At 43.1% G+C, this 13,472-nt stretch overlaps 1 protein-coding gene across 2 annotated transcripts in view; it reads right to left on the bottom strand.

The window, feature by feature from the left end:
• The window catches only part of LOC122641958 (alpha-N-acetylglucosaminidase-like), a 107,515-nt gene extending 106,394 nt beyond the window's left edge, over window positions 1-1,121 (bottom strand). For both annotated transcript variants that reach the window (XM_043835313.1, XM_043835312.1), the window contains exon 1: window positions 814-1,121. In XM_043835313.1, coding sequence (XP_043691248.1) covers window positions 814-1,017 — 204 coding nt within the window. In that variant the 5' untranslated portion in view covers window positions 1,018-1,121. The remainder of the gene's footprint in view (window positions 1-813) is intronic.
• Between the last annotated feature and the right edge of the window lie 12,351 nt (window positions 1,122-13,472).

Below are 13,472 nucleotides of genomic sequence, written 5' to 3'. Positions count from 1 at the left end.
AAAAAAAGCAGCTTTCTAAGGAAGAGGTTCTTACCTTATTTAGCTATTAGATGTATGACTTTTTATCTTAATAAAATTTAGGGCCTTCCAAAAAAAAAAAAAAAGTGATTTTCTGCTCTTGCTTCCAAAACAACTAGGTGGTCAGCACTAGGCAGCCAGCACCAAAGCAAACTAAGGGACTAAATAATGCACAGCACAAGTAATCATCAATGAATTATCAAATCTTACATGCCCATCCATCAATCAATGCATATGGTTATTGAACCATAACAGACTATATAGTAACAATGTTAATTATACATCAATTACAGCATTTGGGGAACAAGTTAGTTTAAGATTTGAATATCAGATTTTAGAATTTTCCAGGTTCAGGTTTGTAGTCTTCTTTTCTCATTTGAGCTGGTCCTCCTTCCTATTTTCTACATTCTCTATTTTTTACCATAACCCAGTTACTTGGTAATGCAGATAACTACGGTAGGCACGTGACAGGATGGGCCTTGGTGCAACGGTAAGGTTGCTCCATTGTGACCAAGTGGTCATGGGTTCGAGTCCGGAAACAGCCTCTCTAAGAAAGCAGGGGTAAGGCTGCGTACACTATGACCTTCCCCAGAGGCCCAGACCCCACAGTAGCGGGAGCCTCGCACTGGGTACGCCATACGCCCTTATGGTAGGACACGCGAAGAATCCAACAAAGAAAATACGAAGTAGGTGAAGAAAATTAACTGATGGGTATGAATTGTAAACAAGACCAAAGAGGTAGTGCAGCATGAAATGTATCAAACAGATGAAAAACAAAAGAAAACATTGGAATACCTTGGAAATAATCTTGAATTCAAAACTTGAGACATGGGTCGGAAACACTCTCCCAAGGAGTGCCTTAGCTGCGGCTTCTTGTACAGATGCTGGTGCTCGTTTACTGTCAAGACGTCTCTGCAAGACCTCGATTGCTTCCATCTCTGAGGAAGCTAGAGGGAGTAGGATAATGAAGAGAAAACACAGAGATTGCAAACGAAACATGTTTGGAATCTTCTGAAGTGAAGAGTTTGGGACCAGAAGAATCAATAGCTTTACTAGTAAGTAGACTGAATGAATTCCAGTCAATGCAAGACCAAACTGACAACAGAACAGAGGCCATTTGTAATTTTTGCAGGATCAATCACCAGATTATCGCCCCGTTTGCGACTACGAGAGCTCAATTGTTTAATATTGTTTCTAAAAAACAATTGGGTCTTTTTCATCTACCAACCTTCAAGTACAGGATGCCTTTCCCGTTACAGTCAATCCTGGCACATCCATCAGGCCATTTCATTAAAGAAGAAGTTGGGTTTGTTAAAAAAATTTCCCTTGTGATTTTTCAACTCGGACCTTTTTATTGAATTAACGTGTGCTGTGTGCATCATCACTCCTCCTTAAGATGCGAGAACTCAATTAGAACAAAAGAGGGTCGCTGGCCTGGCTCCCTGCCTCCATCAACCGAACCCTTAGTCTGCCTGTCTTGTACAATCCCCCACCCAGAAAAGGCTACCCGCGATATTGTTTATATTTGTTGCTTTTTTTTATCTTCTAGTTTTTCGTTTCAAGTACAGGATTCTCAGAACCCAATTAAAATATAAAAAATTCCGTCTTAGTTTGTATGAGACTGATTTGTTGTACCAACCTTACGACGTATTTGGTTGAAGGAGTCGGACGAGTAAGATCTGATCGAATCAGATTCTATATTTTTTGTCGTGTCTGGTTTCTTGGAACACTGTTTCGTATTGGAATCCGCACATCCACAAGAGTCCACATTTAAGGCTATATTGAGAATCCAATATAATTCACACCTTGGGATAAATTCAGCAACAAATCCATGCGAGTCCACCTTGGTCAATCCACCTATCGAGACTCAATGAGCTTTCCAAAATCCTTCGTTCGCACCCTAAAAGCTATGGGAATTCGAATCAGTTTTACAGAGCGATGTTTCCTTGGTTTTGGGTGATGAGTTTTGTTTCTTTCTAAGCACCGGTATGGATTGGCATGGCATGGTAATAGCAGGTTAGTTTTCGAAGTACTTGTATGCTTTATTTACTTAAACTTCTCGATTTCTCCATCTGGGTATCTCTGAATCTTCGTTTATTTTGATGGGGGTTGTAAGTAAAGAGAATCGGATTGGGTTTAAGAGTTCTGGGGTGTCTGAAAGAGGCAATTTCTGGACCTCTGCCTCTATTAGGTCATCATCGTTTGTAATTCTGTGTGAAATCAAGAGGTTTAGTTGATTTCTTCTTTTATTATTGCTTAACTATAAATTATACCTTTTCCCTTTTCACCTGGATAGCCTTTAATTTTGTCTATATTTTTTTTTCTTCTTCTCTTGTCCTCAGTGTGTAGAATTTCAAATTTTTTGCTGGTGAATTTTTTTTTGGGGGTTAGGGTTTTGCGGTTCAGGCGTTTCTGCTATCAGTGTTGCTTGGAATTGCAGAGTATCTTTGATTATAATTATATTTTACTATTTTTCATCTGTGGGTGTAGTTGTGTCTTCGTTGAAGACTCAAGGTAACCAAACAGTTTTACAAATGGATCCAGGATGATTCCATCTGACTGACTCAGGTAATCAAACAGTTTTTTTTTTTTTTTTTCTCAACTACGAATCCACATGAACCAGATTTGTATGAAGCAAGTCCAAAATCAAAATCTGACTCGTCCGACTCTTTCAATCAAACACGTACTTAGACTGTGTTTGTTAGTCGAGCGGTCGATACAGTAGAATAGAGAAGAAAAAAATATAGAACATAATAGAAAATTTTCTGGTTGTTTGATAGGATTGCGAGTCTGCCGTAGTTTCCAATTTCCAGCTATAGTGAGATGTTCTTTTTCTTTTTTCTTTTTTTTTTTCCAGGGAAAAGGAACCCTGGATGGCAGTGTGGTGCCTGCGCACAAACACAATGGTAGCCGAATTGACCATCTCACCCCCGTCACCCGAAAAAATCTTGCCCTCATTGATGGTCCTGCACGAGCTATGATTGGCCCCTACACTGGCACAAGGGCCACACTGCCAAACAGAGAACCCTCTCCCTTTTTTAAAATATCACAAAACTTAGGACTCACGTCATCTTCCTCAACTCGATTCTCTACCCATCATATATCCCCACCCCCTTCTTTGCTGTTGATAGATAATAACTTTTTTAAGGAAAGTAGTTTTTCTGTCTAGGAGTGTGGCCTATGCCAACATTCTCATGTGTCTATCACTCTCCTCCTCAAAACAAAGGGGCAAATGTGTCTTTTCATATGGGGAGGACTGAGATAGACTCATAGGAGTGTTGGCGTTGGCCACACTCCCAGACAGAGTTCTTTTTGTAAAGTTTGATATAAGCTTAAATTCCTCAGTACCTATTTGGTATGTGAGGCTTGCATTTATATTGTATTTGTACAAGAGGTTTACATTAAGAAATAACTTGAGGATCACTCAAGATGAGATAAGGATAAGAGCATGTATAGGTTTAGAGTTTAATTAACGATGACTCTTGAGAGTTTGTATTGTGTAAGGACTCCTCTTGTAGCTTAGAGAGGTTATCGTGAAGAGTTACGCTTTCACACCCCCTCAAGCGCAACGGGAGTTCTTGAACTGTAAGCTTGCTTCTAATGTTCTTGAATCTGGAGTGGGACAGCGGCTTGGTCATAACATCAGTTGTCTGATCTTGTGTACAGATGAACCGAACATCCAACATTTTCTTGGAGACTTGGTCACGAACAAAATGATAGTCGATTTCAACATGCTTAGTCCTGGCATGAAGAACTGGATTGGCAGCCAAGTATGTGGCTCCTATATTATCACACCAAATCAAAGGTGGCTGTTTCAACTTGTACCCAATATCACAAAGTAGAAACTGAAGCCGTATTAGCTAAGCCTTTATATTCGGATTCGGTGCTAGACCGAGCCACGGTCGGTTGTTTCTTGGAGCTCCAAGAGACTAGGTTTGGACCAAAATAAATACAATAGCCACTTGTGGACTTCCTGTCGTCAGGGCAACCAGCCCAATCTGCATCGTGAAGGCCATGAGGGCTAAGCTAGTCAAGTGGACGAAGAACGATGCCATAAGTCGGGTTCCCTTTATATATCGCAGATATCGCTTCAACCATCCAGTGTGTCAAAGTAGGAGCCTGCATGAACTGGCAGACTTTGTTGACTGAGAAGGAGAGATCCGGATGAGTCAACGTTAAATACTGTAGGGCGCCAACTGTACTACGATAGAGGGTGGCATCAGAGAATAATGGGCCAGAGTCCTTTGTCAACTTGGAGCCAGACGTGGCCATTGGCGTGACACAAGGCTTGCAATCGGACATGTCACTCGGTGAAGGAGGTCTCTCATATATTTGGTTTGAGTAAGAACAAGACCAGTGGAGGATCTATGGGCTTCGATCCCAAGAAAGTAATTCAGATTCCCCAAATCAGAAATGGCAAATTCTGTCCCTAATGTAGATATCAAGGATCTGACTGCAGCAGGCGCACTGCCTGTGACTATAATATCATCAACATAGACCAACACCAGCAAAATGGACTGCATATCCTTCTTAATAAACAAGGAGGAATCTGATTTTGAAACATGGAACCCGATGTGAAGGAGATAAGAGCTGAGCCGATTATACCAGGCTCGTGGAGCCTGTTTTAAGCCATAGAGAGCCTTGCGGAGATGGCAAATGTGATCCGGATGCCGTGGATCACTGAATCCCTAAGGTTGAGCCATATAAACATCCTCAGATAGGTGGCCATTCAAAAATGCATTCTGGACATCTAATTGACGGATACGCCATCCATATGTGACAATAAAGATAAGACAAGGCGTATGGTTGTAGGCTTCACTCTGGACTAAAAGTCTCATCATAATCAAAACCATGCTCCCGATTATACCCTTTTGCAACAAGACGGGCTTTATATCTGCCTATGGTTCCATCGATTTGGTCTTAACCCTCGTACACCCATTTACAACCAACCACATTCATACCGGGTTTATAGGGAATCAAGTCCCATGTCCCATTGTGCACTAGAGCATTAAACTCAACAGCCATTGCTTTGCGCCAATTTGCATCCTTATTAGCCATGGTGAAGCATATAGATTCAAGAGGCAAAGAGATTTGGGTAGTAGGTGGAAGGCTGGTGGCATAGGCCTTTGGTTTGTGGATATTACTGCGAGATCGAGTCTGCATTGGGTGAGTCGAGGTGCTAGGAGGATGTGAAACCTGCTCGGCTTGTGTATGAGGTACAGGTGTGGGAGCTGGATGGTGAACAGCTGGTGGTGGAGCCGGTGATGGTGGTTCAGGTGTGCAAGTAGGACTGGGAACTACTCGTTGTATGGGTGGAGGAACCAAGAGGAACGAAGGGCGTGTAGGTGCTTGCACTAGGACCCCTTGGGTTATAGGTGAAACCGGTAAATATAGTGTAACCGGTGTATTGAGTTTTGGGTGAGGGAAGCCACTGTGAAGAGGCCATAAATGGGAATTGGCGTTCATTAAAAGAACATGGCGTGAAACATAGATGCGACCAAAGTGGGAACATGGAGACATTGATAACCCCTATGGTGAATGGAGTAGCCTATAAAAACACATTGGAGTGACCTGGGATCCATCTTGTGCTTTTGGTAGGGTCGTAACCGGGATAGCAAGCACACCGAAAACCCTTAATTCAAGATAAATAGGTCTCTTTTGAAAGAGAACTTCATAAGGAGACTTATGCCTAACATCGTGGGCATTCGGTTGAGCAAAAACACAGCTGCACGGAAAGCATGTACCCAAGATATTTTTGGAACACCAGCCCTATTAAGAAGAGTAAGGCTAGAATCAACGATGTGCCTCGTGTTTCCTTTCCACAATCCCATTCTGTTCCTGTATGAGGACATGAATAGCGATGAAGAATGCCATTAGTATCCAAATAAGACTTAAATTTTTGAAACTCGCCTCCCCATCAAATTGAAAACTCTTTATATGGGTACAAAAATATTTTTCCACCGTGTTTTAAATGAAATAAAAGTGGAGAGTGCCTCAAATTTAGTAGTTAAAGGAAAAAGCCATGTGTAACGACTATAGGCATCAATAAAAGAAATATAATACTTAAAACCATCAATAGAAGGTACTTGGGATGGCCCCCATAAATCCGAATGAACGAGTTGCAATGGTGCATTACAAATATTGAAATAACTAGTAAAAGGTAAACGATGAGACTTGCTCAAAGTGCAAGGTTCACAAAAATTAAAATTAGAGGATCACACGGTAGAGCATTTTGTTTGATGACGATGTCACCACACGTTGAGAAGGGTGGCCAAATCTGTCATGCCAAACAAAAGGTGAGACCAGCTCCCCAATAAAGGCTGTGGAGAAAGAAAATGTGGCTACGGAGGGAAAGTCTTGAAGACAAGGAATGAGCTGAAGTCAAGCACCATTGAGTACGTATAAACCATTCTTATTCGCCCACGAAGAAGGATGTTCCCAGTATGGATCCTTGACAAAACAGAAATTTGGGTGAAATTCAAAAGCACAATTATTGTCTTTGGTAAATTGAGAAACGAAAGAAGATTCTTTTGAATATGAGGAACATGAAAGATATTATTAAGACAAAAAGAGGACACGGTGTACTCAAAATTGATGAACCAATATGAGAGATTTTCAAACCTGATCCGCTTGCTACGCGAACCTGATCGGTGCCATGATAAGTTGATGGAATGGACAGATTGGCCATATCTATAGTAAGGTGATGAGTCGCACCGAGTCCTGGATACCGGGAGTCGTGGTCTTGGCCCGAGATGGGGCAGCATACATAGCAAGGGGATTGTGGTTCGCTTGGTGATGTTGGGATTAAACCGTTGGTAGCACTGCAATGCCGAATGCCCAGTTGCAGAACAGACTTGACAAATTACCTTGGCACGATGGTCATGTTAGAGTTGATAGTAAATATGTATCAGGGGTAGTTCAGGAACTAGACTTCTAACTAGTTCCCTTATTATGTATTTTTAACTTTTTATGTCTTTTTACCTTTTACCTCCCTAGGAGGTGATTGTAATACTTTTAGTAATTCTATTTGAGCAATATAGGTGGGTTGGAGAAGTCTCTCTAACACACACAACTTTGAACCGTAACTCTCTCTTCTTCCCTCTCTTGTCTCCTTCTTCTCTAACATCTTCCTTCCTTCTCCATTGTTCCCTAATCTGAAACTCAACTTGGTATCGGAGCGGGTTGGTTTGAGAGTCATATTTGGTTGCTCTTCTCTATTCTTTTCTTCTCTTTGGAATCCTAGGATTCAAAGGGTTTCAAAGAGAAGCTACCAATGTAAAAAATCTGTGGTATAGAAGTATGAAATAGGTTGGAAATAACCTACTCATCCTGCTTGGAGGTGTTCTTTGAGCTTGGTAGAAGCTATTATGAAGTTTTGAAGCCATTCCATCACGCAACTATTACCGCCAGACTTCAAGTTCGAGCCCCTGGTTCTCTCTCTCTGGCCTTGGTTTCAGCCTTGGAATGGCTCCATAGAATCGCCCAAGGGTGTTCTTTTCATCCCCATCTGGCCTTGGTTTCAATCTTCCACTACTTGCTGAGCAGTACTCTCTTCGTGGAATCTCTATTTCTCGCCTAGGTAATATCGGGACTGCAATTTCTCACCGCAATTTCTCTGCTCCTCTTATTTCCGGACTGCTATGTATTCTTGCCTTTTTGAAATGTTTAACATCAGCTTTGTGTGAGGGCCTTAAGATTGTTTCGATATGTTATTTCTTGGTGAATGCTAGGGTGAAGCCCCTTTTTCCCTTTTTTCCTTTACTTGTGCCTCTACAGCGCCTTTACTTCTTTGGTTCTCGTGTTATCGGACTGTTTGAAAGTTTTTATTATTTGGGTAGAGTGTGTACTCCCCACTTGAACAATGGCTGATTCCGAGATTTCGGGACTGGTATACCTATCCCTTCTCCTCAATTTGCCTATGAAAGCACACATTTCAGCTTTCCTTTGTGAAACTTGATGAGACAAATTACTTGGATCGGTCACATTCGTGAAACTTTCCCTTAGGAGCAAAGGGAAGCTTGGGTACATCACAGTGCTATCAAGCCTCCGGAGCCGAATGCACCTACTTATGAGAAATGGGAGATCGAGAACTCTACATCATGACATGGTTGATCTTCTCCATGAAGCTCGAGATTGGGAGAAGATTTATAAGAAAGGAGACTCGCCAAGGCCATCCGGGATAGTGTCTCTCGGGCCTATGACAGAGTGGGTGACTACTGCCAAAGTGTATCACCGCACCAAAAGATTCATTCCATGCGGCAAGGGGAGAACTATCTCTGAGTACTATCATGCCTTCCTTAGTCTTTTGGAAGAATATGACCACTACCGGACCTCCATTTGATTAACCCGGCGGATGAAGCGAAGGTGTATCGGACCTTTGAAAGGGAGCGGGTGTTCACTTTACTTGGTGGTCCGAACCCGGACTATGAACCCATCCGGCTCCAACTCTTAGGCCGATCTCCTCTTCCATCTCTTAGTGAGGTCCGTAGTTACCTACAGTGAGGAGACTCGCCGTGTCTATGGACTCCACATCAGCATCATCTCATGACAAGTCGACTCTCAATTCCGGTTTTTCGAGACACCCTTGGGGGTAGTAGAGGCCAAGGGCCCACTCGTGAGGCAGCCAGTGTAGTAGAGACAATTGGTGCCGGTGGAGTTGGGAGAGACAGTTTAAATGTGATCACTGTGGGAGAACCGGGCACACCAAGGATAGGTGTTGGTCCTTCATGGTCGCCCCCTAGCACACGTAGTCGTGGTGGTCGTAGAGGGGAGCTCGAGCTCACTCCGTGACGATTGCGCGGATGCTCCCAGGATGATCCTATCTTGGTTGACACATCCGCCGGATTATAGCCGATTGAGCACATCTCCTGCATCTACCGTGGCCGCTCATCTTCGTCCTCGCCTTGCGGTCTCCGCTACGACCTCTCTGCAGCCAGTCTTGGGTCATTGACTCAGGTGCCATGACCACATGACGGTATGTCCTCTACTTATGATACCTATACCATTTGCTCGTAAGGATAAAGTCGGGATAGCCGATGGATCCCTTTCCTCGATATCTGGTAAAGGTAGTATCCACTTTACCTCCTTTATTTCCCTTACCTCGATTCTTCATGTTCCTAACCTTCTTTGTTAACCTTTTATCCGTAAGTCACTTGACTAAATCCCTCAACTGTTGTGTCACCTTTTTCCTTCTCACTTTGTCTCTTTCGGATTTGGTGACGAAGAGGATTATTGGTAGCGGACGTGAGGAGAAAGGCCTTTACCTTTTTATCCTAGTGTACCTGACTCAGATCCTATGTGTGTGGACGTGATGACATAGTTCAATGGAGTCGTTATGTTATGGCATCGGCGTCTAGGCCATCCATCTTTTGTTGTAATGAGGAAACATTTACCTCACTTATTTTCTTCTTTGCATCTTCCCATGTTTTTGAATGTGAACCATGTATGTTGGCCAAACATTGTCGCTCCTCTTATCTATATCATGGTAATAGAACTCTTGCTCCTTTCCATATTATACATACTTGATGTTTGGGGACCTTCTCCCACTACTTCTTTATTTGGCTTTCGTTACTTTGTCTCTTTTGTTGATGATTTTTCTCGTGCCACTTGGACTGTTCTTCGAAAAATAAGAGTGATGTTTGTGAGGCATTTCAGAATTTTTATCAAATGATCCTTACTCGATTTGATACTCGTATCAAAGTTGTCCGGTCGATAAAGGGGAGAATATATGTTTAGTGGTCTCCAAGCTTTCTTTACTAAGAATGGCATTCTCCATCGAGTTAGCGTGTGTTGACACACCCCAACAAAATGGGGTTGCTTGAGAGGAAAAATCGCCATTTATTGGAGGTCACCCGTAGTCTCTTGTTTGGTATGCATGTTCCCAAGACTTTTTGGTCTGCTGCTCTTCTCACTTGCTTCTTTCCTCATCAATCGCATGCCAACCAAACTTCTTGGTTTCAAATCTCCCTTAGACATCTTATCTCCACAGTTTCTGCTTTCTCTCTTCCTCCTAAAATCTTTGGTTTGTGTTTGTTATGTGCATGTTAACAAATCACATCGCACAAAACTTGATCCCAAAGCCCTCAAGTGTCTTTTTCTTGGCTACTCTTCTACTTCTAAAGGTTCTGGTGCTACCATGCTTCTTCTCCTTGGTGCTTTACCTCTAAAGATGTCACCTTCCTTGAATCTATTCCTTTTTTGCCCCATCTCAAGATCCTCTTAGGGAGAATTGTGGGAATGAACAGTGCTTGATTCTCTCCATTACCCACTACCTATCTCTCCCTTTATGTTTGACATTGGGAAGTCGTGAATCTGGATGATGTGCATCTTGATTCGGTGGTTGACAGAACGCCATGGTCCTAGTAAGGAGAAAGATTACCACATTACATACGAGAAAAGGTGAAGGCTTGCATAATGAAAGAAAGAAGACCTACCAAGAGTCCTCTTTGGATCCGGATCCACAACCGAGATCCACTCTTCTAACTCAGGTGATCTCCCTTCTCCTTCTTTATGTGATTTAGACCTCCCTATTGCTGTTCGCAAAGGGAAAAGAGCTTGTACTAATCCTATAGCCCGCTTTGTTTCCTATGATGCTCTTTCTCCTCTAGTCTTGCCTTTATTCACGCCCTCTCTGCTTCTACTCCCAAAAATGTTATTGATGCTATGTCTGACCCAAAATGGAGACAAGCTATGTACGAGGAAATGATGGCACTTGAGAAGAATGGTACTTGGCAACCGGTGGATCTTCCTAAGGGACGTGTCCCTGTTGGATGCGGATGGGTCTACACAATCAAGTACAAATCTAATGGGAGTGTTGAGAGATACAAAGCAAGGTTGGTGGCTAAGGGATACAATCAAGTCTATGGAATTGACTATCGGGAGACATTTGCTCCGGTTGCCAAACACAACTCAATTAGAGTTCTTTTGTCATTGGTGCCAATAAAGAATGGCCATTATACCGTTGGATGTGAAGAATGCCTTTCTCCATGGGGATTTGGAAGAGGAAGTGTACATGCAAACTCCTCCAGGCTTCAAACGCCATCACCGAAGGGAAGGTGTGTCTCCTCAAGAAGGCATTATATGGTCTCAAGCAGTCACCAAAGGCATGGTTTGAGCGCTTTCAAGCCGTTCTAAAGAATGGATATTCCCGAGCCAAGCTGATCATACTCTCTTTACTAAGAGGGGCCATGGTACCATTACAGCCCTTATTGTTTATGTTGATGATATTGTGGTCACAGGAGATGATATAGTTGAGATAGATAACTGAAGAGTTACTTGGCCGTTACAGTTTGAAATTAAAGACTTGGGTCCCTTGAAGTATTTCTTAGGCATTGAAGTATCAAGGACCAAGAAAGGAATTAATATATGTCAACGGAAGTTTGTTCTTGACTTGTTGACAGAGATGGAATGTTGGGCTGCAAACCAGCCAATTCTCCTATTGAGCAAAATCATAAACTAGGAGAAGATTGTGGTTCTTCTCTAGTGGATGCGGGAAAGTACCAAAGGCTAGTGGGGAAGCTTATCTATCTTGCCATGACACGTCCGGATATCTCCTATGCAAGTGGGAGTAGTGAGCCAATTCATGCATGCTCCCAAGAGTGGCCACTTGGATGCCGTTTACCGTATTCTTAGATATTTGAAGTCTTCTCCAGGGAAAGGATTGTTGTATGCGACATAACCACTTGAAAGTGGAAGGTTTCACGAGATGCTTGATTGGGCTGGCTCCATTACGACGGGAGATCCACTTCCGGTTATTGCACCTTTGTTGGGGGTAATTTGGTTACATGGAGAAGCAAAAAACAGCATGTTGTAGCTAGATCCAGTAGACGAGGGCAATTTAGAGCTATGGCCCATGGAGTTTGTGAACTTATATGGTTGAGAAGACTTGTTCGGGAGCGGGATTTGACAGAAGGTCCTATGAGACTCTCTTGTGATAACAAGGCAGCCATCGATGTGCCCACAATCCTGTTCAACATGACCGAACCAAGCACATAGAGGTTGATAGACACTTCATCAAGGAGAAGATAGACTCGGGCTGCATTTGTACTCCCTTTGTGAAGACTGGTGATCGGTTGGCGGATATCCTCACCAAAGCTCTTGGCTCTCCTCGCTTAATATCCTTCTAAGCAAGTGGGAATGCATAATATATATTCTCTAGCTTGAGGGGAGTGTTAGAGTTGATAGTAAATATGTATCGGGGTAGTTCGGAACTAGACTTCTAACTAGTTCCCTTATTATGTATTTTTAACTTTTATGTCTTTTTACCTTTTACCTCCCTAGGGAGGTGATTGTAATACTTTTAGTAATTCTATTTGAGCAATATAGGTGGGTTGGAGAAGTCTCTCTAACACACACAACTTTGAACCGTAACTCTCTCTTCTTCCCTCTCTTGTCTCCTTCTTCTCTAACATCTTCCTTCCTTCTCCATTGTTCCCTAATCTGAAACTCAACTGGTCATTGGTGTACCGTCCACGTCCTCGATAGCGACCACGACCTCGGCCACGGTGAAGATATGGGCTGGTATTTGAACTTGGAGTGGTCTCCTTCACGAAGAACATTAACGATGAGCGTGGCTGGAACCACCTCGGTTGTGCGACTAGTTAAAACAACCTCCTGATTAGTGAGAATGCCCAAAAAGTCATCCAAGCCAATAGGCTCTAATCGGGAAGTGATAGAGGAGACAAAGCCATCGTATTCAGGCCCAAGGCCATGGAGAAGACTAAGAACCATCGGCTATCGAGAGATGGGCTGAGTAACTCGCAGCAAGGTGCGCTGCAATGGTCTTCGCCTTTTGAACATATTCAGACAGAGAGAGTGCCCTTCTTCAAGGACTCGAGTTGAAACTCAAAGCCGCATGATACGGGCCCGAGAGCGAGAGGAGAAGTGGCGCTCAAGAGCCACCCATACGGCATGAGAGGTATCTAAACCAACAACCAGAGAGAAGACAGACTCGGTGAGAGTCGAGAGTAAGGAACACAACAACATCTGGTCTTGCTGCTGCCATGTGATATACTCGGGGTTGGGTTGCGGTGAGGTGTAGCGGCGAGGTCGCGTGGCATTCGCGGTTGCGACAACGGTTGGCGATGGGCACGGGAAGGAACCGTCGACATACTTGAGATAATCATGAAGCCTAAATAAGGGCGGCCCGAGCACGCCATAATAGATAGTTGGTGTGATCCAACTTAATCTACAAAATGTGCGAGATGTTGCCACCAAAACCGAAGGGAGTGGTAGCCAGATCACAACGAGCATGGTTGTCGGCTGACGAAGAAGAAGAAGTCGCCATAGCGAGAAGTGTGAAAGGAAGAAAAGAGAATAAAAAGTGGATCGAATCGCTAATGGTTAGCAGTGCCGATACCATGTAAAGTTTGATATAAGCTTGAATTCCTCGGTACCTATTTGGTATGTGAGGCTTGCATTTATATTGTATTTGTACAAGAGGTTTACATTAAGAA

The sequence above is a fragment of the Telopea speciosissima genome, chromosome 10, assembly GCF_018873765.1.
Source record: "Telopea speciosissima isolate NSW1024214 ecotype Mountain lineage chromosome 10, Tspe_v1, whole genome shotgun sequence".
NCBI lineage: Eukaryota > Viridiplantae > Streptophyta > Magnoliopsida > Proteales > Proteaceae > Telopea > Telopea speciosissima.
Note: the sequence above shows the minus strand (reverse complement) of the source record. Positions and strands in the feature narration are given on the sequence as shown.